The 26,279-nt window shown below is 42.4% G+C and overlaps 2 protein-coding genes across 12 annotated transcripts in view; both read left to right on the top strand.

The window, feature by feature from the left end:
- The window catches only part of STRIP2 (striatin interacting protein 2), a 40,045-nt gene extending 35,831 nt beyond the window's left edge, over window positions 1–4,214 (top strand). The window contains 1 exon segment of the mRNA XM_032483318.1: window positions 1,795–4,214. Coding sequence (XP_032339209.1) covers window positions 1,795–2,045 — 251 coding nt within the window. The 3' untranslated portion in view covers window positions 2,046–4,214.
- Window positions 4,215–13,541: 9,327 nt separating this feature from the next.
- SMKR1 (small lysine rich protein 1) lies at window positions 13,542–20,565 on the top strand. Of its 11 annotated transcripts, none has more exons than XR_004321251.1 (5): window positions 14,070–14,191; window positions 14,723–14,774; window positions 17,639–17,693; window positions 17,837–17,918; window positions 19,896–20,034. XR_004321251.1 is itself a non-coding variant. In XM_032483319.1 (3 exons), exons 2-3 carry the CDS (start codon window positions 13,976–13,978, stop codon window positions 20,088–20,090), a joined length of 411 nt encoding a protein of 136 aa, XP_032339210.1. In that variant the 5' UTR covers window positions 13,542–13,842; window positions 13,973–13,975; the 3' UTR covers window positions 20,091–20,565. The 11 variants fall into 11 exon arrangements, 4 of the variants coding, with proteins under 4 accessions (XP_032339210.1, XP_032339213.1, XP_032339211.1 ...); XR_004321252.1 differs by lacking the exon at window positions 14,070–14,191 and adding an exon at window positions 14,479–14,498; XR_001366035.2 differs by lacking the exon at window positions 14,070–14,191 and having other exon boundaries at window positions 14,222–14,774.
- Window positions 20,566–26,279: the final 5,714 nt, after the last annotated feature.

The following is a 26,279-nucleotide window of genomic DNA, read 5'->3' on the forward strand; positions in this document are numbered from 1 at the left end:
CCCTTTCCAAAACATTCCTTTAAGTGACATGTTTCTCTGAGAAATGTTTAAAATTAAGATAACCTTTTATTATTACAAAGCAGTTAGAAAATACAAGTAAGCAAACATTTTACTATATTACCATATATATTACCATAATTATGCCATATTTGTACCACCTCAAAATTGCCACTAAAATCTTGTGTATATTCTTCCAGATTTTTTCTTTACATGTACATGTACATTTTATTTAAATGAAAATAAATTGTGTATGCTATTTTATAGTCTTCTCTTTTTGGTTAACATTATCTCCACCTTTCCATATCAGTACATTTTCATTTTACCTAATAAACAAGTCCATGTTCAGAATTCCCCAGTTGCCCCAAAATGTTCTTTAAAGCTATTTTTTCCAAGTCATGATCCAACCCAGGACTGCAAATTCCATTGGTTGTTATAACCTTTTATTTCGAATCTGCAGGGTTTTGTGTTTTTTGGTTTTGGGGTTTTTTGGGTTTTTTTTTTCCATAACACTGACTTAATTGAAGAACTGAGACAGTTGTTCTGCAGAATATCTACCTTCTGGATTTGTCTGCTTGCTTCTTTGTGGTTTAATTTACCTTATTTCTCTGTTTCTGGTATTACCTGTAAACTAAGATAGATCTAAAGTTTTGATGAATTCAATAAAACAATTTTGGCTGTAGTACATTCTAGTAACGCACTATAACGAACTGCTTATTGCTTCACATCAGGAGACATTATACATCTGGTTGACCTACCAAGATATTGTAGGCTGACTGGAGTTGGAAGACTTTATTTTGGAGAGCTTGTTTCATTGTATTGACATTTGCTGTAGTGGGATTTGACCATTATTTGCATAATTGTGTTTGAGAGTTCATGGTTAGTTGACTAATGACTTGTCTTTGCTGGGGTTTGTCACCTCCCTGAACTGCTGTAAAGAGCTCAGAGAACTAAGGGAAGCATATGATTGGCAGATAACAAGCCAGGATGCAACTTCTACTATAAGACATAAAGCACAATTAACTATCTAAATTCTTGTCGATTTTAAAACGTGGAAATGTTTTATCCTGCAAATGGCACTTCTGTTGCTGCTGCCATCATGAGCCCAAACCCAAACTGTACTTGTTGAGTATGGGCCATAAAAGGTCTGGGAAATATGTATCTCTGGCCCTGAAATAAGAGTCTAAGAGGGATAAATAGAAGCAAAGCAGCTTGTTTTCTGCTTTCACTTCCTTGGAAGCCTTCACCTCATACTCTTAACATAAGCTGCCAAATAAAATAGATTTATCATGTGCTGAGGGAGGTCCCAGGGAATCAGGAGAGTCTTCAGTAATTGCTCCATTCTGATTCTCCTTCTTGTGCCCCTTCCTGCCTCTTACGATTCCTTGAAAACTGGTGATTTCATTCAAATGAGAAACACCCATCCCCAAGGAGACATCAATAAAGAGAACTGAGTTGCTTTTTTGGAAAATATAATATATATATCTTCTAAGAAAGTGAAATAATAAAAAGAAAATACAATAAAAAGAAGTCTTCCTCCTTCGGGGCCCTCATTTCTTTCTCAGTGGTAATCACTGTTAACCAGTTTCCAGACTCTTCCAAAGATAGTCTCTGCATATATAAGCATTTTTTAAACCTGAGTGGCAGCATGTTATATACTTACTTTGTACATTGCTCTTTACAAAAAAGGAAATTCTGAGCAGTTCCATTGTTGGTATCCCATAGACCATGCTCTCTGCTAAGAGGAGCGGTGTCCTGAGTTGTATACATCTTTTTCTTCCTGTCTTCCCAACACAGACATCGATGCCAGGCCGTGGGACTTCCAAGCAGAAGAATGCACCTTGAGGGCCAACATTGAGGCTTTTAACAGCCGCCGGTATGACAGACCCCAGGACTCTGAGTTTTCACCTGTAGATAACTGCTTGCAGAGTGTGCTGGGGCAGAGGTTGGATCTGCCTGAGGATTTCCACTATTCATATGAGCTCTGGCTGGAGAGAGAGGTATTTTCACAGCCCATCTGTTGGGAGGAGCTGCTCCAGAATCACTGAGCTCTTGTCAACAAGCATCTGATAGATAGGGGTTGGCTCCAATAAATGGTGCTCTGCCTACCCTGCCCATTCAGCCTTTGTTTCTAGCTCTAGGAGTGCTTGTCCAGGGGAGAGCTGGCCCAGCTCAAGGGCATCCAGTGTTGTTCAAGACTATTCTGGGGGCTATTAGGCCTGAAGATAGTACCCGGCTGGGCTCCTGAGTCATAAAAAATTGATCAACTTGCCCTGGGGTCAGCTGGGTGCCCAATTGCCCTTGAAAACTCCTGCTGGATCAGTCCTGGACAGGCTCTTTTGTGGGACCGCTCCCTGCATTAGCCTTTGCCAGCCCCAAGAGTGAGGATAAGTTTACTGTGGCATTTGACCTATGGCATTCATTATAGGTAATGGGAGGTGCAGGTCATAAAATAGGGAGAACATTTTCTTCTTGCTCACCTTGGATTACCAGAGGTTTGGCAAACCCAACTTTGAAATTAAGTGTGTATTTTAAATTTAAAATTTTGACACTCACCTCTTTCTAAAATCATTAGCTCTAAGGTGGTTTTTACAGCACCTGCACCTCCTTTGTAAAGGATGATGATCTACTGTTACCTAAATACTGCATGCTCTAGAAAGGTATATTGTGTAAAGTGTTTTTTCTTTATTCCTTAAGAGGTCTGAGTTCAATGTGAAAATTATTCCCCTGTGTACAGGGCATGGAGTGCTCTGCCACAACCAATATGAGGAGTCAGGCCTCCTCTAAGGATGTTTCATGTTTTCCTGAAACTACTTCAGCCTTAAAATGACTGAGTACATTGCAGAAAATTATCCTTTTCGGCCAATTCACTTTTTAAATGACAAGTGAACTACAGGAGGTTTTATTTGTTGAGGTGGCATGTCCATTTGTGCTCATGATCGATTTATTTTTTAATTGAATAGAACACTGAGAGCATCACAGCTTACCATTTTTCTTTTTCTCCTCTGTTGATTAATGATTTTTTTCCCTTTTTATTGCTAGCGGTTTCAAAGTGTCATGTGGAGATTAAGCAATACTGCTTCTACCTAGAAGTATTACACGTTTCTTTGAAAAATAAGGGTTGATGTACCAACTTCTTTAAACCTCTCTCTTTTACATCACAGTCACATACTTCCCAACTGAAACAAGATTTTTAGAAAAGTTTCTGATTCAGTCAGGATTATTTTATTTCTCTTCTCTCTTGACAATTATATCATCTGTATTTTCAAGCTCTTATGTTTTAAGTGCTCCCACCCTACCACACTACTGAATCTTTTTTATGATAGGACCAGACCACTTTAATTGTGCCAGGGGTCTAGTCAAAATCAGCCTATTTACTCTGTCCTTTGTCAAGCACAGCCTCTCTTGGAAGTCATGACAGAGTTACCAATGATTTCCAAAGGAACTATACCAAAACTCTGATTATAGCTTAGATTTCATCTCTTTGTGCTTTAGGGTAGCAGGATTTCTGTTTTTATGGAGTGGTCATGAAGAACGTAAGTATGTAATGGATGGAATTTAAAATAACCTGTAAATTCTGCCTGAGTAGGACAGCAGTCCCCATTGCAATTAAAATAATTTACTGAGTATATCATTATTGAACTCTATATTAATCTATGATTTTACTGTGACTTAAGTGAAAAGACAATTTCAAAGAAAGAACAATTGCCTTTATTTTGAATATTAGTATGTAGTATTTAATTTGTGTCAAGAACAGATAACCTACCCTTTTAAAAATATGCACAGGAATGCTTTCTGAGGCATAGAAGTATGCTAAGCTTTAACATTTCACACTTTTTAATAAATCTCTGCTAAGGGAAGATTAATTTTCAGTGCAGGTGGGAAAAAGTGAGGCACCAAGAATAAGTGATTTGTTTCGAATCACATCATTTTCCTACTGAGTTGCTGGGACTAGCATTCAGGTACTGACAGCCAGTCCCATATGTTAATAGTAACTGGTTTGAATCTCCCAATTTGAAAATATATGTGTGTGGTTAGGAATAAGTACAGAGTAACCAACTTCCAATGGTGATTACTGTTATGACATAGGATATTATTTGAGTGATTTATAAAGTAGAAGACTTTTATTTGTGAATATTTCAGTAAAGTTTGTGTTGATTGTTGATAACACTGTTTATCTACTGAAGCACTTTAATAAAAAGAAAATTGAACTGAAATTAAAAATTTAGTCCTTAACTTCTTTAACACAAGAGAATCTTAAAGACATATTAGATCTAGAAAGGAAAGATATAATTACAGGGGATGAATATATAAAATCTTGTATTAGTATTCCCTGGGGGTAGACAACTGCAAAATCTCAGTGACTTATGACAAACCTTTTTTTCTTGTTCTTGGGTCTGGGGATCATGCAGCACTGCCTGACTCAGGTTGACTTGCTAGATTAGCTCTGTTCCATATGTTGTCTTATTCTGGCATTAGGCTGATGGAATAGCCTCTATCTGGGACATACTGTTCCATAGTGAAAGGGTAGGAGCAAAAGACCAAACCATTACCATACAAACACACTTAAAGCTCCTGTTTGGATGTGGCACAAGTCAAATTGCTCATATTCTACTGGCAAAAAGCAATTCACATGAAGGAGACTAACAGTGGGCCAGAGAAGCATATACTTCTAGAGAGGCAGTTGCAACCAGACATATGGGTAGACAGTGAGTCACAGCAGCTTCCCAGTGAGCTCTTGAGATTGGTAGTGAGACTTAGAGATTCTTGAGAATGTCAACAGCTCTCCAGTGAACATTTGAAACAGTGCTTTACGCTGATATTCTGTGTGACTTTTTTGTTTGTTTCTTTGTTTGTTTGTTTTTTGGTGGGGGAGGTAATTAGGTTTATTTCTTTATTTTTAGAGGAGGTACTGGGGATTGAACCCAGGACCTCATGCATGCTAAGCATGCGCTCTACCACTTGAGCTAAGCCCTCCCCCAAGTGTGGCTTTCTTGACCTTCCTTGTCCATAGATCCCTGGCTCTTCCACCTAACAATAATCAATGTTACATAAAGACAATCCTATTGACAAATGTTTAGATGGTTTCCATTTCTCCCTCAAGTAGTGGTGTGAGTTGGAATTATTTCCTCTAGTCCCTTTTTGAGATGACCCATATTTACATAAAACTAGCTCAGGTGAAGAATACACCAAAAATGGCACTGGTTCATACAACAATCAAACTCACAACTTTGGTCTCATTGGATGCTATAACTGATGAGCTAACTAACCACCTTAACATCCAGGCTAGGTCAAGTATGAACTCTGGGGAGCGAGGTGCTGAGTGTGTTTAGGGTAATTTGCAGAAGTTAAGAAAGTGCTGCCATTATCTCAGAAATACTGGGCACAGCCAATTAACATCTGCTCTGCTTATAATACAATTCCAGGTTAGACTTTTCTATAAGAGTGTAATAAGAGAATGTCCTCTTTAATAAAACAATGTTTTACAAAATATTATAAAATTTAGCTATAAATAACATTTGTGAAAAACCCAGTAGGTTCCACACCAGCTAGTACTATTCTTATGTGTTTAACACTAATACATATTCTATTACATACTTTATATCATGCTTTTCAACCTGAGGGACATCAAAAATACATTTTCAATATGGCTACAGCATGACTTTATTATCTATACATTAAATATAACCTTGATCTGCCTCTGGGTCTCTTCCTGCTTTCTCATTTTCTCTCAACCAAAAAAAGAATATAGTGATAATGAAGAGAATGACTTACCTCCCTTGTAATCTCACCACTCAACACTGAGCTATTTATATATAGTGGCAGTTTAACAATTTGAGGAAATGTGTAATCTCTAAAATGGGCTGAGAACATTGATAGAATATTGGCAAAGCATTGTAACAACATGCAAATCTTTCGGAAATGTTGGCACGGGTAAGTCCTAAATGGTGATTTTTGGAAAATACGTGAGTTACTTATTTCACTTATTTTTCCACTAGTGAATTTTCAGTAGCCTCTGGTATTCCTTCAGAATTCCTGGTCTGGAAAGTATAGAAGGTAAGTCCTGAGGACTTTATACCTTCAAACACCTTTTCCAGGTGAATGAATTTCTAAGTGTTTGACTATTTTAAATATTATTAAAATGTTAAACTTCAATATTTGGAAGCAAATTGTTTTATGGAATTATATCCTTGAGTTGAAAGGGATCTAAGTTCCTCTAGGCTAATCTCCATCCAGTGCAAGAATTCCTCTAATAGCAACCCCCAGGTGCTTACCTAGCCTGTCGTATTTTCATTGACAAGAATATCACTACTTCATAGTTTCAATAGTAACTGAAATGTCTACAAGAGAAGTAAGAAAGTATAATCAATTTATGGTATTATTTGGTCCAGAAGAGCCATGAATACATTTATGGAATCCAAAAACCTACCATTAGCTATTTAGTTGCACCTTCTGTCCCACTGTATATGAGTTCCCTGCAGTAGAAAGTTACCAGAAACCAGGTGGCTTAAAACAAGAGAAATTTATTCTCTCACAGTTCTGGAGAATTCTGAAATAGTGTGTCAGCAGGACTGCAGCCCCTCCAAAGGCTCTCAGGGAGAACCAGTTCCTTGCCTTCTCTAGCTTCTGGGGGCTCTAGGCATTCCTTGGTTATTCTGCATCTGTGGTCACATTGCTTCCTCCTCTCTCAAAACTCTGCCTCTCTCTTATAAGGGTGCATCTGATTGAATTTAGGGCCCGTCGGGGTAATCCAGGATAAGCTCCTCAAGATCCTTAATTACATCTTTTGCTATATTCACAGGTTTTGAGGATGAGGACGTAGGCATACCTTTTGAGGGGGCCACCATCCAACCCACTAACACACATCAAACACCTAACAGATAGCAATATTGGTTTAATTATTCTATCATTATTAGAGAAGTAAGGCAAGACCTAGGGGAAGTTATTTTTTATTTAGGCAGTACTTGCAGCTATTGATATAGTCAAAGGAGATTCAACTAAAGAAAAAGTTTTAGGCTTGGATAAAGGATATGACATGAGGGAACATGTGTAAAACTGAAGAATACATTTATGTATTAGTATTTTTGTTAAGATATATGTAGAAAATTCAAATAATTTTCAGAGTACACAGTGAAAAATGTAATCTCCCAACCCAGATCCCTATCTCGTTCCCCGGAAATAATCACTATCAACATTTTTTTCTATTTTTTTATTCTTTCAGAAAATTCTCATGATAATACCCATGTCCTCCACACCGACTTTTTTTTACACAAATGGGAGCGCCATGTACTGCTGTATACCTGCTTTTATCATTTATCCCAGAGATCTATTTTTCTATATCAATATTCTCTTATATGACTATAAATTTGATTATCCAACAATTAAATCAAATAATTCTTCCCTAACACTGCTTTCAAACATTTTTCAGCTAGGAAGAAATGTTAGAAGAAAGGGTAAATATTGGAAGAATGTGGTGTGCGTGCATGTGCTTGTGTGTAGTTGTAGTAGGGATGAAGGTAAGGGAGATTCACTCAGTTATAGCAATAGGCCAAAGCAATCTGAAATACAATTTCCTACCAGCAGTTCTGGCCATTCAGACTCCCAGATCCTGTAGATAGAATGAGATTTTGCCTGAGTGGGCTTTGGGGAGATGCTCAGCCTGTTTGCTCCTTTAGTAATTAACTAGATTTAAGTTTCAAAAAGCAAGGATTTTAAATTTTTTACTTTTATTTGATAGAAAAAACAAAGTCTTTCTAAGGAACTACAAGAGTACAAAAGTGATCCCACCTCTGCTCAAACACCTCTGGTGACAGTGAGTTTAATAAGACAGCACCATCTGTCCCCTTGCCTCCAATGGAAACATTACTTTGAACATTCTGTAACTTTTTGTTCCAATGCTTAATGGAGCTGGCAGGACAAAGATCCTCCATGTGGATGCTTGTCTTTGTCGCAAGATGTGAGATTTTACCCAGAAAGGCCATACAGCATAATGGCTCAGACTGAAGGAGCCGGACCCAAGTTGGTGAGTTATTACATCCAGGCTCTGCCTCTGTTAGCTGTGTGATAAGTGACAAGTTATTTCAACTCTCTGTGCCTCAGATTTTCCATCTGCAAATGGATATGAATACTACCTACCTTCTAGAGTTGTAAGGATTAAATGTGTCAATATCATAGTGCTTAGAATAATGCTTTCTAAACATGAGGGTTCAATAATTGCTGGTTATTCCCACTTCAGTCCCCTCCCTATTAAAGAATCCCCCAGCAAGAACAATAAATAGCATTTAAATTCTCTAGCTCAGGGATCAGCTAACCATAGCGCATGGGCCAAATCTGGCTCACCAACGTTTTATACAGCCTGTGAGCTAAGAATGGTTTTTACATTCTTAAATGGTCGGGGGGTGGGGGGGGGGGTGGAAATCCATACAAGAAAAATACTTTATGACACATGAAAATTCTATGAAATTCAAATTTTAGTTTCCATGATAGTTTTATTGGAACATAGCCACACTCATTCATTTACATGTTGTCTATGAATGCTTTCATTCCACGTCAGCAGAGCTGAGTAGTTGCAAAAAGAAGACATAAAGCCTGCAAGCCTAAAATATGTGCTATCTGAGTTTGCTGACCCCTGCTCTAGATGATTTTCTTTCCTGAGTCTTCCCCACCTGGTATTACTGTGCCCCAAGGTTCTCACTGCTGGGACCCTAATTGCTGACCAGAGATTATCTACAAAGAACATTTAATTTTTTCTGTAACTTCCTCTTCAATATTAGGGCTATAGTGGGAGAAATGAATGCAGTGCTGTACTGTTGAACTTCATGAGATAAAAAGAAAAAGAGAAGAAAGGAAGGAAGGGAAGGAGAGGGGGAGGGAAGGAGAGACCACCAGAGTAGGAGGGAATAGGAATTTTTAAATGTAACTTCTAAGAAAGATAGTAACAGAACATTCTAATTTTGGATACTCTAAGAATGCGTGCTTCAATTCTGGTAATGTTATATTTTTTTAAAGAACAGCACAGTTAATGTCACTATTTATAAAAAAGACATAAGGCTGTGTATTCACAAATAGATAAAATTAACTAGTGCTATTCCCATGTGAGTTTGAATAGTTATCTAAATTGAACATCATCTTCCAGTTTATGCAGGAAGATTTTTTTGGTTCTTGTAGAATAAACAGATTTTAAATCCTAAATATTAAGTGATTCTTCAGTGGACTGGTATGTGAGAAAAATGCTTATTTGTCAATGACATTATCCCTTGATTCTAACAGTAACCTTCGTTCTTTGTTGTAAGTCTGCCTTTCGGCCCCACACTTCAGCAGCCCTCCTCATCGAAGTTACACCAAATGTCCCTAAACCATTCATTTTACGTCCCACCTGCCCACTGACAAATCATGCTTTCTTGTGCTTTATATCTTTTTTTTTTCACCTTTATTGAGGTATGACTTTATTGAGGTATAACAAATAAAATTGTAATATATTTAAAGTATACCACGTGATAATTGATACATATATACATCCTGAAAGAATTCCCACAATTGAGTTAATTAACACATCCATCACCTCACATATTTACCTTCTTGTGTGTGAGAGAACACTTATGTTCCATTCTCTTATCATACTTCAACCATACATTATAGTGTTACCAAGTACAGTCACCATGTTCTACGTTAGAGCCTCAGGCCTTATTCAGCTTATTACTGAAAATTTGTACCCTTTTATCCATCTCTCCCCATTCTATTGCCCCTATCCCCAAACTTTATATCTTTTAAAGCCAGGCTTACTGGAAACACTTTGATTCACAAAGCACTTTCCCATGCATTCTATCTTATCACCTTCACAGCAAGCCAAGCGAAGAAAGTGAAGCTCAGAGAATTGCCCCCAAATTACATAACTAATAAGTATTGAGGCCAAGACCTGAACTCACATCTTCTGCCCTCAAGTCCAGGTACCTTCTTGAAGATTTTAGTGTTAACATGCCAAGCTGGACAGACAGAGCTGGCTTTGACTCTGCTTGTGTGAACTTGGGCAAGATATTTTCTCTGACCTCACATGCAAATCGGAATATAACAGAAATGCTGTGAGGTGTGCAGAATGCTCTGCAGGGTGCCTGAAGCCAGCACTCCTTCAGTGTTAACTATTATTTGCAGCACACAGTGATGAAGCTCTAGTCTGAAATGATGAGGGTGTCAAGGGGGAGATCGACACAAGAGAATTTCCAAAGGATGCCCAGGCCTTGGTGATGGACTTATTCAAAACGGAGAGAGACAAGTCAGAGATGACACAGAGCAGGAGACGGGGAAAGCAGTGTGGCACTGACAGTGGAAACTAAGAGAGGCCGACATGGAGGTGAGAGGCCCTAAGTCCAGGCAATAATGAGGCCTTAGGACTGGAGCTCGGATGGAGGCCCCAAGAAAGATTGTGTCATCCCGAGAGGGGCAGTCACTGACATTAGCTGAGACATCACATGAGGGGGAGACCTCATCAGAGGGAGAACCTCACAGCGCTGAGGACTGGACTTTAAGATCAGCCAACACTTGAGTGCAGCGGAAGGCAGACAGGCACGAGATGGCTGACTGGGGTCAGGATGAGCAAGGAGCATAATGCACAGCTCAGAAAAAAGTCAGGAGACTTAACGGGAAGGAGGGGAGGGGAGCAAATTAACTTAGGCTCAGAGGTCAATGAGAATGAAGAATTCCCTGAGCTTGGCAGAATGAAGAGGATAATATTGCTCACTAAATCACAAAAATTACTCCATGAATATCTGTGCCTACTGCTGTGGCATACAGAGATGAGTCTCAGAGGCTGCTCGCTGTGGAGCAGACAAGTCAACATATAACTACAGTTCAGATAAGTGCAATGCCAGAGGTTTTGGCTGGCTTTAATTGGCATAAGGTGTTGTGATTAATGAGCTCACAGAGATGGTACAATTTGTGCCAGGCCTTTAAGGTGGAATAAGCTTTTGATAGGTGAGGGGGAGAAGGCGTTCCAGGTAAAGGGGACCATATTAGCAAAGGCTGGGAGATGTGAGTGAGACAAATCCCAGAGACTAAGGAATGTGGCAAAAATGAGGTATATAGGGCCACTGAGAATAAAGATAGAAGAGCAGATTGAGGCAAAATTTTCAAAGGCCATAAGTACCATACTAAGGAGTTCTTAACTGTAGGAAGTAGTCATTGAAAGTTCTTGGAAATGGATGAAACATGATTAAATCTATGCTTTAGAAAGAATATTGGATGGAGTGCAAGAGGCCCGCGAGACAGGAGGGCCAGGATACACCTTAACACAGGTGGTGGTCTGGGGAGCAGGGGAGAAAGGGGGGAATGGGCAGTCCCCCAGAGAGATAGGGCTGGACAAGAAGTGACGGAGGGCACAATGAGGTTTGAGCCTGGGCGATTGAGCACAGGTGGCACCATCCATACACAGGAAGGTCAGGAGGCAGCTCAGGTAGGTGTATGTGAGAGTTCTGGATACAAGGAAGGAGGTATCAAAGGTGATGAGTTTACAGTAGTGCCTAAAGGGCTGCTAATGTCTTAGCCAAACAAAAAGAAATGCACATTTGCTATGATAAGTGTTTTATTTTAGATAGGGTAAGGCTGAGGTTCCTAAAAGCTGAAGTTTTAAAACCGATTTTATCCAGGTATAATTTACTTGTAATAAACTGCCCTCATTTGAAGTGTATAATAAATTCTGACAAATGTCTATACCTGCACAGGGCCAGCTTCATGGGCATGCGACCAGTGGTCACAAAGGGTGCTACTCTCAGAAGGGCTCTGTGCTTGGGATTTAATGCTCTGAGTTCAGTCTTGAAATTCTTAATTTATCTTTGAATTTGTTTTGTAAACAAAGCTTGAGACAAGGAACTGTGGTGGGGGAAGTTACTTGGAGCCTGAGCTCTGCCAAGTCTCTCCTGTCACCTTCACTTCCCGTAACCCTCTCACCCATTCCACCCCCACCCCACCTCAGGTCAGGATGGCACCCAGATGTCTCAGGGCAGGGTATGGCTGCACCCCAGTACATTCAGAGAGTAGCATGTGAGCATCTCACCCATCAGGGTCCAGGTACCAAGCACATCCCAGCACAGAGGCTGCTGCATTTCCTCGGAGGTCACCCTGTGAGGTGGCAGCCTGGGGAAGGGAAGATACCTGGGAAAGGTTGTGTCCCTGTTCCCCTGGGGGAACACAACATTCAATAGCAAACAAAAACAGCAGGATAGGTTGATAGAAAAAAGATTTCACAAGAAAAAAAAAAAGGAAAAAGTTTCATAATTTAGTACCTTTAGTGGCTTTTCCCCCTGCTTCCCTATATTTTCATTTTGCACTGAACCACGTAAATTATGTAGCCAGCCCCGCACTGGTGTTACTACCACCACATCAGGGTGCAGTATATTTCCATCACTTCCAAATTTTCCTCTTAACCCTTTGCAGAGTCAATGTTCCCCCTCTAAACACACTTCATGTCACCACACCCACACCCCAACCACAGGTCTACTTTTAAGACAGCTGAATTTTAAAACACGGCAGCAAGGCTCTGGACCTTCAATCTGGAACTCAGGAAAAGCAGGGCTGGAACAGATTTGGGAGTCAGCTTGATAGGGGTTAACCTGAGAGAATTATGGTGATTCAAAGACTGGAAGCAGAGACTGTGAGCCCCCTCCATCCAGAGATTAAGGGGGGGGGGCAGCAGAGGAGGAAGCAAGCGTAGGCAGAGAGGACAATTTGCCATGTCAAGGGCATATGGACTCAAAAACACTACCAGACAAATTAAAAGCAGTTGGAACTTGTGTTTGCTTTGTTTGATGAAGGATTAAAGAAAGTATATATATGAGAACCTGGTATACAAATACTCCTCTTTGGAATCCACCTCATCAATCAAAACAAGGCAAACAAAAACACACCTTACCCTTGGTTGCAGAGCCTTTCAGGACCCCACCCCTGCTTCTGGGTCCAGTCTCCTCCTGTCCTGGGCCTGCAATGTCCTTTTCCCTGACCTTGGCATAGCTGACTTCTCCTTATCATCCAAAACTCAGTTAAACCTCCTGAGAGAGACCTTCCCCACTCACCAATTTAATTTTTTTAACTTTATTTATTTATGTATTTATTTTTCAATATCATATTTTTAAATTGAAGTATAGTTGATGTACAATATTATATGTTACAGGCATACGATAGTGATTCACAATTTTTAAGTTATACTGCATTTATAGTTACTATAAAATGCTGGCTACATCCTCCATGTTGTACAATATATATCCTTGTAGCTTATTTTATACCTGATAGTTTGTACCTCTTAATCCTCCATCTCCATTTTGCCCCTCCCCCTTCCCTCTTCCCACTGGTAACTGGCTCCTTCTCTACATCTGTGAGTCTTTCTTCTGCTTTGTTCACTAGTTAGTTGTATTTTTTTAGATTCCACATGTAAGTGATATCTTACAGTATTTGTCTTTCTCTGTCTGACTTATTTCACTTAGCATAATGGCTTCAAAGTCCATCCCACTCACCAATATTAGCAGCCAGCCGTCACATCAATTTAATAACACTCAATGTAAAACATCCTGTTGCACCTACCATTTTTAATGTCTGCCATGTTCCCCATTTCATGCCCTCCCCCTCTAAAAAAGGGAAGAACTTTGTTGCATTCATGGCTGAATTCCCAGGCCCTAGAACTGAGTGTCAGGCACATGACAGATGCCTAATAACTTGAATAAAAAGGAATGAGTCATAAAAATGAGGGTCCTAACTCCCAAACTGTATTCTTCTGCAGGGAGGATGATGTCAGGATGAACTCAAGGTTGGGAGGCGAAACTGCAGCTACTGTATCCTTTCTTGCCTAATCCCACGTCGGGTGTAAGAACTTTTTTCAGGCCTTTTTACAAACATTTTATAATGTTTGTATTATTACAGGCTCTTTTACAAACTTTTCCCCGTGTTATTTTCACTTCAACACTCAAAGGCTTTATCTCATTTTCCGAAAAAGGTCATGGGGTCTTGGATAACTTCACCAAGGTCAGCCAGTGAGTGGCCGAGCTCGCACGCACAGCAGAGTCCGCCCACTCCAAGGTCAGTACCACACACGCGGCCCACCGCCCGCTGCCCGCCGCTCGCCCCAAGGGGTCTGGCCCGGAGCTCGCCTGCGCCCACCCCGTCGCCCGAAGCCAGTCGCCCCCCGCCGAGCCCGGGTTCCAGGCGCTCGCAGGTTTGGTCGCCGTCGCGCGATGTGAAATGACCCAGCCAGCGCGGCGCGGCCAGCGGGGACCGCGGCGGTCTCAGGAAGGCGGGCGCGGGCTCGGGCTCGGTGCGCGGGTTGGGCGGGCGGGACTCGGCTCAACGGCCGGGCGCCAGGCCCCGGTGTCCTGGCAACAGATAAACACTGCGCGGCCCCGCCCCCGCGGCGCGCGCCGCCGGGCATTTGTGCGCGCGGCCCTGCGGCGCCCGCGAGCCCGGTGCCCCAGCCCCCGAGGCGTGCAGCCCGCACTCTCGGTGCGGCGGGTGCTCCAGCCCAGGTCGGTGGTCGGCGGCCCCCCCTCACCGCGGCGGGCTCCCCGGAGTGCCTCGGCCTCCTCGCGCAGCGCCGCGGGAGCGGGCTCCTGAGAAGCGTGGCGAGGTCCCGGGCCTGCGGCGGTTCACTGGCGAGTGTGGAGGTGGCAGCCGGGTGAGCCGCAGGAATGGGCGCGGGGGCGTCGCCCCCAGGCGATGCGGAGAACTGGGGTCTCTCTCTTTATTTCAGGATTTGAAACATATGCCACACTCACCTGCTCAACTGAGAAAGCATTGCTATGGTAATACACGTCTTACTTTAGTATAAGAGGTTACGATGCTTTTGTTAAATTAATTAATACCGTTTGCCTCCTAGAGGCAAGCTTTACTAAGATTTATTGCCCGCGTCACGAGATTTCCGTTGTGGGTAGTGTCCAACCCAGTGATCTGTACACTTGGGGTAAAGATGAAAGGGGAGCGGGGTTTCCTAGGTGGGCTGTGCCGCCGAACGGGACAGCAACCGCAGAATCAGGCTAAGCCCTTATTTGCGAGTTGGTTGAAGTCCCTTGGTTCTGTTGAACAACTTTCACACCCAGAAAATGCCGTGGGCGCCAGTGCACACCAACAGAGACTGGCCATGCACTTAGCTTCTGCTGTCGCCGCCCAGGGGCCCATGTGGGATTCTTCTCTGTGGGTTAAGGAAATACAAAATGAGCCCTGGTGCAACTTGGAGTGCCCGCTCTAGAGAGTGATTCTACCTTCCAACCCCATTTTGAGGAAGGGCTTTGGTGGAGAACTTTTGTGCGGGGAGTTCTTGCATTTTATGCCTGGGAAAACTTGCAACATCCTTACTTACACCTAAATTCCAAGTCGTTGGCTTACAGAGCTCCAATGTAAACGAAACCTCGCTGAATCGCCAAACTGCCATTTCCAACTTCCCGCTGGGTCTCTCCACTAGAGAGCCTTTTCATACTGTGTTCAAAATCCAGCTCTTTTAACTACTACCATCTCAGCTCTTCCCAACGGCACATTCATTCTCGTGGCCTCAGACTTGCAAGCATTCCTGTTCCTAGCCCTCATCTAGTCTCTTGGGGCCTGCCTCCCACCTTCACTGCCGCTGTTAGGCCCTCCTTACTACCAGCTCCTGGATTCTGGCAGTAGCTGGCTATCACTGTCCACCGGCTGTCCATCTCCTTTGATCTCCTTCCCTGCCAGTCTGATCATCCCTGAAGGGCTGTGACATTGTAGCCCCCACCCCAGGTCCTCTGGGACTTGTACTGTCCGCTGAACTAGCCACTGCTCTGCTTGAGCTTGGTGCTCAGAGCCCTTGGTAAAGGGGCCTCAACCTCTTGAGCTTTAGCTACCATATTATCTTCTCTGCTTTAAAAACAAAAACAAAACCCCATTCCACCTAGACCCACATTCTTCTGGAAGCCTTCTGCACCTGCCCCATCTTGAACTATCGATCTACTTAAAGACCGACCATCTCTGAACTACCTCCTGCTCCCCCATTGCTCCCTAAGTGCCCATAGCTCTCTGCACCGCACTTATGGTGCCTTGCCTATTTGGCCTTGGAGAGCCTTACTGCTCACCTCCCATTAGACTGTAGTATAGAAATGTGTTTGTTAAACCTGTGTTGCTTCCAGTTCGTTGTGTGTAAAAGCACTAAATAAATATCTCTTGATTTTAAATTTAAGTCATTCCCCGGTTACTTCCTGTGGTCAACACTGCCATTTTCTTTCAGAGACCAGGGAACTGAAGCAGAATGGTTTAATAAGTAAAGCCATTTAAGCTGATGGCTTCTCACTGCTCCTTGGATAAAGGTCAAATATCTTAGCTTACAAGGCCCGCAGGCCAGAGCTGCAGCCTGCCTACCTTTCCAGCCTCAGCTCCTTTCACTGCCTCTGTGGTTGTTGCCTATGAGCTGACCACTTTGACATTTTTTTTTTTTTTTTGGTCTATTTAACTTGACAGGCTGTTTGCTATGCTTGGGAATTCCCTAGCCCTCAGCCCAAAGGCCATTCCTCAGGAACCCTTCTTCCTTATCTCAGACTAGGTCACTCCCCCACCCACCCAATGTCATCATAATGCCATGTACCCTGGGCTCTCCTTCACAGCAGAGTTGGTAAGTAAATATGTTTGTGATTTCCCCCGTCACTGGACTGTAAGTCTCTTGAGGGCGGAGGCCCAGATCTGCTTTGCTCTCCATCTAATATGGGGCCTCATGCACAGGAAATATTTGTTAAGTATTCGTTGAATGAAGGAGGCATCTTAAAATCCAGAAAAGGAGAAATACACATTTGCTTTCTAAATCATTTGTCTGCATTGCACCCGAGTTGCATTTTATTCACTAGGCATATTTTATTCATCCCGACAATGTGCCAGACATAGACAAAAGCTCTGGTTAGGAAAACATACAGTAAACACATAAACAAAAAAATACAATTAAATAGTGAAGAATGCTTAGGGTAAGGAGAGGAAGGTACTGCTGGGAGGGTTGTTGGGAGACCATCTGTACCTCCTCCCCCTTTGCCCCAAGACAGTCCCAGTTGATGTTTGTTAATGTTTGTTGACTTGTCTTGGTTTGACAGTAAGTTATATGGTCACCCTAGTTATAGATAGAATATAGGTGTGATGTCTGGGAGGTTTTTCTGAAGAGGTATTTGAGCAGAGGCCAGCACAAAGATAAGAGACAAATTATGCCCCCTATGAAGATCTGCAGGAAAAGGAGGGAGCAGGCAGGAGCTTAGCGAGTTTGGGAACTAGAAGGCAGGCCAGTGTGTCTCGAGCCAAATTGGTCTTCATTAAGGAGTTTGGAGACTTTTAAGTCGGGAGCTCTGTGTTCTGAGACCAGAACAGCCAAGACCCATGGGGTTGTATTCAGCCAACCCAACTAGCTCAGAAACTGAAAAATGTCATTCCCTTATAATAATTTCTTAACAGATTTATTGATGTATAATTGATATACAATAGATTGCACATATTTAAAATGTATAGTTTGTTAAGTTTGGCATATACACCCATTAAGCCATCACCATATTCAAGGATTATTTGCAAATATTTTCTCCCAATCTGTGGCTTTGCTTTTCATTTTCCTAATGTTATCTTTTGAAGAGCACACGTTTTAATTTTGGTGGTGAATTTAACAATTTTTTTTCTTTTACAGACATCAATTTGGATGTCATACCCACGAAATCTTTGCCTAACCCAAGGACACAAAGGTTTTTTCCTCTATTTGCATCTATAAGTTTTATAGTTTGGATTTTTCTAATTAGGTCTGTGAGCCATTTTGACTTAATTTTTGCATACGGTGCCAGTATGAATCAAAGTTCATTTTTTTTGAAATGGATATTCATTTTTCCAGCACCATGTATTGAAGAGATCATCCTTGCTCCACTGAATTGCTTTGGCACTTTTGTTGAAGATCAGTTGCATCAGTTGTTTGTGTATGTGTGGATCTATTTCTGGATTCTTTATTCTATTCATCTATCTACCTTAACACCAATATCATATTGTCTGGATCCTGTAGCTTTCTAGTAATTCTTGAAATAAGGTAGCATTATTCCTTCAGCTTTGTTCTTCTTTTTCCAAGTCCTTTGCATTTCCATATGAATTTTAGAATCTTCTACCAAAAGATGAGAACTTTCAATAAAAAAACTCAAACTTTTGTGAGAATCTTTGTTCTCAAACCATTTTAAAGATTGACAAGCACTTTTTAAAAAAAATTATTGAAATGTAGTTAATTTACAATATTTCAGGTGTACAGCAGAGTGATTCAGTTATACATATACATGCATATGTATTTTTTCTTTTCAGATTCTTTTCTGTTATATATTACTACAAGAAATTGAATATAGTTCCCTGTGCCATACAGTAGGTCCTTGTTTATTTATTTTAGATATAGTAATGTGAAGACATGCACTTTTTGCAATTATTCCAGGTAAGTGTGTTTGACACACAAAAAATGTATAAAATCAGAAAGGAAGCCAAGACTTAAAATCTTTAAGAGCTTTTGGCAGTGTCCATCCTGTAACCTAAGGGATGCTTTATCAGCGGGTGCAGTTATCATATGGGGCTCCGTGTTGTTTCTCTTCATTTGGGTTTCCTCTCAGAAGCTGGGCCACTATGTCAACAAGATACATCTCGTCTTCATTCCTGGGCTTGGTATCTAGGAGCGTCCTCCATTTCACTTAATAAAAATATACTTTTGGGTTTTTAATACACTGACTATGTTTCTCTTTGTTTAGCTTGGGACATTTTTAAAGTGAGATGCTATGAACAGGACATCTATTTCACACAAACATTTAGCCTTTGCAGGCATCCTTCATGGCTTACTACACTCCTCCTTTCCCTTGCCTAGAAGAGACACTTTCTAAATAACAAACTTCCACCTGTTGTCTTCTGTATGTGTGGGCCATAGGACATAGAGAAATCCACTCAGCTTTGTGCAGCTCCAGCAAAACTTCGGAGATAGTTTATTCCCCGCTGAGGGTAGTATCCATTCCTTTGCCCAGAGGGCGTTCACCCAGCAGCCTGGTGGCAGGGCTAGCACAGGCACTGAGCCTGGTGGGTGCCGGTTTGCACAGTGACTTCGCTGAGTCTCTTCTTTTCCATTTTTAAGACAGAAATAATACCTACCTCCCTTGAAACACAGCTCTGAGGATTAATGGTGATAAAGGTGATAGCAGCATGTACATGTACCGAGTGCGTACTTCATGGCAGCCCCCGGCTAAGTGCTGTATATTCCTGTCCCACTTAATCCCTGTGACTGCTTAATGAGGTAGAGTCACACAAGTGCCAAAACGTATATTTGATCCTGATTATCTAATATGTTTTCATTTGATTTTTATTAGGAAAATTTCCAAACAGGCACAAAAATAGACTAATGAAATGAATCCCCCATATCTCAGATTCAGAAATTATAAGCATTTTGCCACCTTTGCTTTGTCTGTCCCTCATTTGGGAGCTGGAGGAAGGAGAAGAAAGGTGTAGTATTTCAAAGCAAATCTCAGGCTTGCTTCCATCTCATCCTGCAGATTGTAGTGTGCCTCTCTGAAACGTGTGAACGTTTTCTTCCATGACTCAATGCCTTGTCAGACTTAGTAGAATGAGTAATTCCTTGATATTGTCAAATCCTCAATTGCCCCAAAAAAGTCTTTTTCACAGCTTGTTTGTCCTAATCAGAATGAAAACAAGGTCCAGACATTGGTTGCGTTAGGTTGGGCCTCTGTTAATCTGGGGGGCCTGCTAGGCATTAGGTTGTGTGTGACTTCTCCTCCCACTCCAGGCAAAAGGTTCTGTTGTGGTCGCAGTTTTTTCCTTTTAGGAATTCTTTTCCCCGTCAGTTTGGTGGGAAATGTGGAAAATTATGTCAAGGTTATAAAAACTAATTTTTGCCCCGTATACGTCCTTGTCTTTGAAAGCCAGGTAAAGGGAAAAGAAAAGGCCGGGGCAAGTCCCGCGAGAAGAAGCAGAAGAAACCAGAAGTGGACATATTCAGCCCCGCCGCAATGCTCAACCTCTACTATATCGCCCACAACGTGGCCGACTGCCTGCACCTGCGCGGCTTCCGCTGGCCAGGCGCTGCCAAGTCCAAGAAGGGGAAAAACAAGACCTAAGCCAGAGCGTCTCCCAGCTCCTCTCTATTGCAGAGAACAGCACTTGGGGAAGAGAAGGCAGAATAATACCAGTGTTGCAAGCAAAATAGACTCTCCTGAAGACAATTTGAGATGCAAGCTAAATGCGCTTTTCTGTGGTAGTTGATGATAAAGAAATGCATTTTACTTCCTTAGCTAAACCCAGGTCAGGTGAGCCACTCCCGTTCTTCAGAAGCTAAGGAGGGAAGAAAAGAAGTCTGAGTAATTTCCAAATAGCGTGGTTGCTTTGACAGAACTTTCAAAAGTTACTATAATTCTGGGTCAGAATTAAACCTTGCTCTCCAAAGGCAGTTCTAGCTTGCATGAGTTGTTTTCTTTTGCCAGTGGGGGCATGTTATTTAGAAAAGCACAGGATTTGCTTATGAACCTCCCTCTTTTGGGTAGTTTCCTTTCTTTGTCTTTTTTAGGAAAAATAATAAATATTTTGTTTCTATAATTTTCTTCTCAACAGCCTAACTCTTGTCTGATTTGAATTAGCCACTGGTGGAGACCACGGTTGTCATTCCTGCTCTGACCCTGCTAGGGTGTAGGGACAGTGGCTCACACAAGCCCACAGCATCAATGATTGGGGCGCAGGGAAAAGAGGGCAGGTCAGCCCTCGCCCTCCTCTTCTTTTTCTTACACTCGACTCCTCTCCCTCTTTTTCTCCACACTCACATCTTCTTCCCACCTGCAGCCTTTCTCTTAAACTTGGCTGACCCTGACTTACAGAGTTGCCTTGGATCTCCCCAGCCTGTACAGAGACACTTAAGAGAGAAAACCACAGTTCGTTCTCCTCGGCCCCAAAGGCCTAAAAGCCTCAAATGCGAAACTTGGAAGGAAAGGTATTTTTAAGTAAAAGCACCATCTCTGCATCACTTAGCATCCCACCCCTGCCTTCTGCTCTGTCTCCTGGCACATCTCACTACCTCCCCCGGCGCTGACACCTGCACTGTTGTCTCCATTCACAGTTCTGAGCTCGAAGCTAATTCCTCCAGGCAGCACCTGTCCAGAGACAGGTGTCTAGTTTGTTGGAATTACTTTTCACGATGTCACAGGCTGCCTTGTGGGATCTCAAAAGTTCACAAAGCTTGCTAAGGAAGGCTGCAACCCAGGACACAGGACTTCATAAATATCAGAGAAAAAAGGCAATCATGTGAATCTTTGTAGCAGAGAAGTGGGGTGCTTGGAACCCACGTGAGTTTGTTGGGGGTGACGTATGTCTGGCTGTATCGTTTGTGTAGACTCAGTGTGAGCCCTTAGCTGTTGCCAAAGGAGCCCTCAGTAGGGTGAGGTTGGTGCTCCCTGTATCCTGAAGGGGCCCTTTCTGTTCTGTTTCCAGGCCTGGCAAACAGGGCCACCTTCCCACTCAGCTGGAGACCACTGGGCTGGATCCGAGCGGTTTCTGTTTGTAGACACACCAACTCTAGTCCAGTCCTTCTGCAACTAAGCTCGCACCATGATCACCTGAGGACTTGTCAAAGCACAGAATGCTGGGCCCTACCCAGTAGGAAGGATGGGATGCGAGAATTTGCTTTTCCACTATTCTCCCAGGTTGTGCTGCTGCTGGACCAGACCCTTGGAGAAGCACTGCTCAAGTTAACTCTGCCTCACCAGATGCTAAAAGGCTTGTTGAGCCAATGAACTTGTAGGATGTCTAAGACCCTCCTCTGCCTCACTTGAATTCAAGAGCTTGTGTCTAAGCAGCTATGTTTATTGGCACATTGGGGAGGTGGCATCTGCAGCTCTGCCTTCTGATCTTGTCACAGCACAGACGACATGTTGAGGGGAGAGCAGAGATGTGCCAGTCAGCAGACTTTTACGGGCTTAGGAGATCATCTGGAAGTGGAAATGCTTTCTTCTTCTGAGGTGGTTAAATGATGAGCAGGAAGGATTTTCAGCATCGGAATAGAGGAAGTGCTGATCTGACTGGATGGGGCACATCGGTGCTGCAGATTTCTCCCTAGGTTTTAGTAGAGTAGCTAAAGTCTAGTTTAGTCTTATGCTCATTGGAGCACAGGCGTTCTGAGACGCTGTTAGGAGCTTTAAATTATATAGCTACGATGGTGGTATCGTACATGAGAACTCTCACATGTGAGCCATAGAAAAGTTGTGGCACATTTTACTTTGAAATTCAGATTTTTTTGTGAAACACTCCATTTAAAATTTAAACAAAATTATCTCATTTTAATAATTTATTGATCATCTCCTATTCTTGGCACCAGGAAGATGCTACCCTGCAGGGGCCCCCAGCCTGGGGAGGGAGGCCGATGCCCGGGTTCCATCATGACAGAGAGCAGCTCTGTTTCTATTTCAGTTTCAATAAAGCGCATTCATCGTACAGTTTGTGAAGGTGATTAAGAGGAGGATAGGGCTGCATTTATAGGACATCTGGAGGAACTCTGATAAAAAAACAGATCCTCGAGCCTGGTTATTTTTTATTTCCCCTAAACCCAAATCAGCCAGGATCCTGATCCTTCCTGCGGGTGAGGATTCAAAGGGGAGCGTATGAAAGGAGCCGTGATGGGAAAGTCCACACACAGGCCACATGTGATCTGTGGGAGGCAGGATGCCTCACTATGAGGCTACTGCAGCTTTTGGTGATGAAGGCTCTATTTAGGAGTGAGGGTAGGGGCTGGACCCCATGGAACAGCAACCACAGGAACAAGCAAAATGTCCATGGACAGGGAAGGAAGATTTGGTACTTCATTTAGATAGAGAATATTTTTTAGAATGGACGTGCCCCTTGCAAAATTGGTGATGTAATTAAAAAGAGATAGTAACAAGTGTTGGCGAAGATGTGGAGAAAACATGACCCTTGTTTGTTGCTGGTGGAAATGTAAAATGGTGCAGCTGCTATAGAAAACTGTTTGGCCGTTCCTTAAAACGTTGTAAGTAGAGTTACTGTAAACCATATACCCAGCAATTCCACTCCTAGTTATATGACCAAGAGAATTGAAAATATGCACACAAAAACTCCCATCTGAACATTCGTAGCAGCAATATTCATCATAGCCCCAAGTGAAAACAACCCAAATATCCCCCAACAATGGCTAGACAAAATGTCGTCTATCCATTCAGTGGAATATTACTTGGCCATAAAAAGAAATGACATTCTGATACCTGCTTCAACATGGATGAACCTTGAAATCATTGTGCTAAGTGAAATAAGCCAGACTCAGAAGGCCACATCTTACATAATTCCATCTATATGAACTGTCCTGAATAGGCAAATCCAGAGAGTCAAAAAGTAAATGAGTGGTTGTTGGGGGACAGGGAACTGGGAAGTGACTACTAATAGGTAGGGGTTCCTCTTTGGGGTGATGAAGTGTTCTGGAGTTGGTAGTGGTGACAGTCGCACAACCTTGTGAATATACTAAAAACCACTGAATTGTACACTTTAAAATGGTGAATCCTATGGTATGTGAGTTCTGTATCATTTTCACAAGCTGATGACAGCTAGCAAAGATCTAAAAAGCCTGGGAGATACAGGAAGTGAGGGCGAGTACCTGATGCCAGGGCCAGTGCCCTGGACTGTGGCCTTTTCTCCATCCTCTTATGCTTTGTTTCATCCTTTGACAACATGTTTTCAGCAGCCACATCTGGCAGGCACTGGGCTCGGGGCTGAAAGGGAGACCACAGTTCTAGTCCCAGCTGCTTACCTGGCTTCATCCTTCACGGGGAACCGGAGGCTCTCAGGCTAAATAGATCCCTTCAACCTTCTGCCCCCATCCACCCTCACCAAGTCTTCAGGGAAGACTGCATGTTTAGACTGACCTCCTGCCACTTGACTTCTGAATCCCTTCCTTCCATTTTTGGGCATAGAGCTTACTTAACTATCCCCTTAATAATGTACACAGAGAACACTGGAAAAACAAACGTCACAGAGAAGGTAATTAGAATCACCCCAATGAACACATCTGGAGATAAGCTCTGCCAACATTTGGGTATATTTGGTGTATTATTGGACTCTTTCCTACGTGGTGATAGGAATATATTTCCATGTGTGGGAGAGTGTATTTTTGTTTTTGGACAAGTCTTTATCCTGTACTTTCAAGCTCTCCCTCTGCCAGCTCCTTCCCCTCAGCCTAGAAAAGGAAGGGCTCCCCCACCTTTGAAAAGCAAAGGTTGGGGCTCACTGAAGTCTGGGGGCGGGTTTTGAAAGGAGATGCCTGTAACGTTGAGAACTGGCCAGGTCATTAGTCATTTAATGAATGTTTATGGAGGGGCTGCTGTATGCCAGGCTCTGGGGTGACAGTGATCAGGCCAACAGACGTGCAGTCTTTTATGGAGCTCAGTCTTCAGGTGGCTGGAGTGGGTAGTCAGTAGTCAGTGCTATGACAGGGGGTACAGCCCTGTCACCGAATTTTCTGTGACCATGGGAAGTTCTATATTCCTGCTAACACTGTAGCCACACCCACATGTGGCTGTCGAGCATGGGAAATGCGGCCAGTGCAGACTGAAGAACTGGATGTTTATTTGACTTACTTGTAATTAATTTCAATTTAGATAGCCTCATGTACCCACGTGGCATCCCTGGTCTCTACCAGATGCTGGTAACACCCCTTCAACTGAGACAACCGAACGTGCCTCTGGATATCACCAAATCTGGGAGGCAAAGTCATCCTCAGTTGAGAATCACTGACCTAGATTCAGGAACTAACATTTTGTCACATTTGCACATGTATGTGTGTACACACACACACACCTCTCTCCATATCTAATAAGTATATATATTATACACATAGAGAATATAAATCATATATATATACATATACATATATGTGCACATATATTTCTTATATACAGATAATCTGAGCAAATGTGACAAAATGTTAAGTTGTGGATATCTATATACTACAGATGCATATTACACATATTTATAATATATATGCATCAATGTGTATTTTACATACATAACAAATGTGGAAAAATATTAAAATATGTGTGTGTGTATATATATATGTGTGTGTGTGTGTATATATATATATATATATACACTTTTCTTTCCTGAACCATTTTAAAGTAAGTTGTATACATCATTATCCTTCACCCCTAAATACTTTAGCTCCTGAGAACAATGACATTCTAGTTCATAACTACAATAGGATTTTCATGGTCAAGAAATTGACATCAATACAATATTATTTTATGGCCCATATTCATTTTTTCCTAATTATCCCAGTAGGCTGGATTATTTTTTGATCAATGATCTAATCAAGGATCACCTATTGTGTTCATGTCTCTGTAGTCTCCAGTTCACCTAAAACTGATTCCGCCTTTTTTTTTTTTTTTTTTTGGTCTTTTATGACGTTGACATTTTTGAAGTCTAGACCTAGTTATTTTGTGGAATGTCCTCTTTTCAACTCATTACACTCAGACTTCTGCCTCCACTGCTCCAGTGAAAGTTCTTGATTACCGTCATTGTTCCGTTAATTCCAAAATTCCACAGATTGCAAACCATACCATCATTTTATGTACCACTAAGAATGGAGGGATGGGGGGACGCACCACCAATGAACAATGAAGTGCCATGGGTTGTACAACACATTGTGTTCAAATGTGAAAAAAATGTGTCTTTGAATGGATGGAATTTGGTAATTGCCAAGCCAGTGTCCTGTTTGTGTGCACTCTCTTCTTCTCAAGGCTCTTTTCTCTGGGCTTCCTTGATTGACACCGTCCATCCTGGCTCTCTTCTAGCTCTGCCTGTGCTTCTACAGCTGTTTTACTTCTCCTTTTCCTGTGGTCTCCCTTTACATGTTGCTTCCCCCCTTGCGCCCCACCTGGGCTTTGTGCTCTACCACTTCCCTCCTCCTCCTCACCCCAGCCTGCCCACCCTCCCCACCCTCTGTGATTGCACCAGGTTTGGGCACCTGGCTGTAAAACACAAGCTAGGCGAATCAGACCTTCTCCCTGGGGAACATGAGGTGGCCGTGGAAAATTCAGGGAGATGCCGTACAGTTGGGGATCAGGGCTCAGAAGAGAGCTGTAGGCCAGGCATGTAGGTTTATACGTATTCAACTTCAATGAAAGCTCTGGTCAGCATAGTGCGGAGATAAGGTGCTGAGTTAGGAACCTTGAGAACAACCTCCTTTAATTTATGGGCAGAAGGAAGAAGTGGAACTGTCAACAGAGAGGAGGGTAGCGAAAAGGGAAAGGAAATCTGAAAAA

This window comes from Camelus ferus, chromosome 7 (genome assembly GCF_009834535.1).
Source record: "Camelus ferus isolate YT-003-E chromosome 7, BCGSAC_Cfer_1.0, whole genome shotgun sequence".
Taxonomy (NCBI): domain Eukaryota; kingdom Metazoa; phylum Chordata; class Mammalia; order Artiodactyla; family Camelidae; genus Camelus; species Camelus ferus.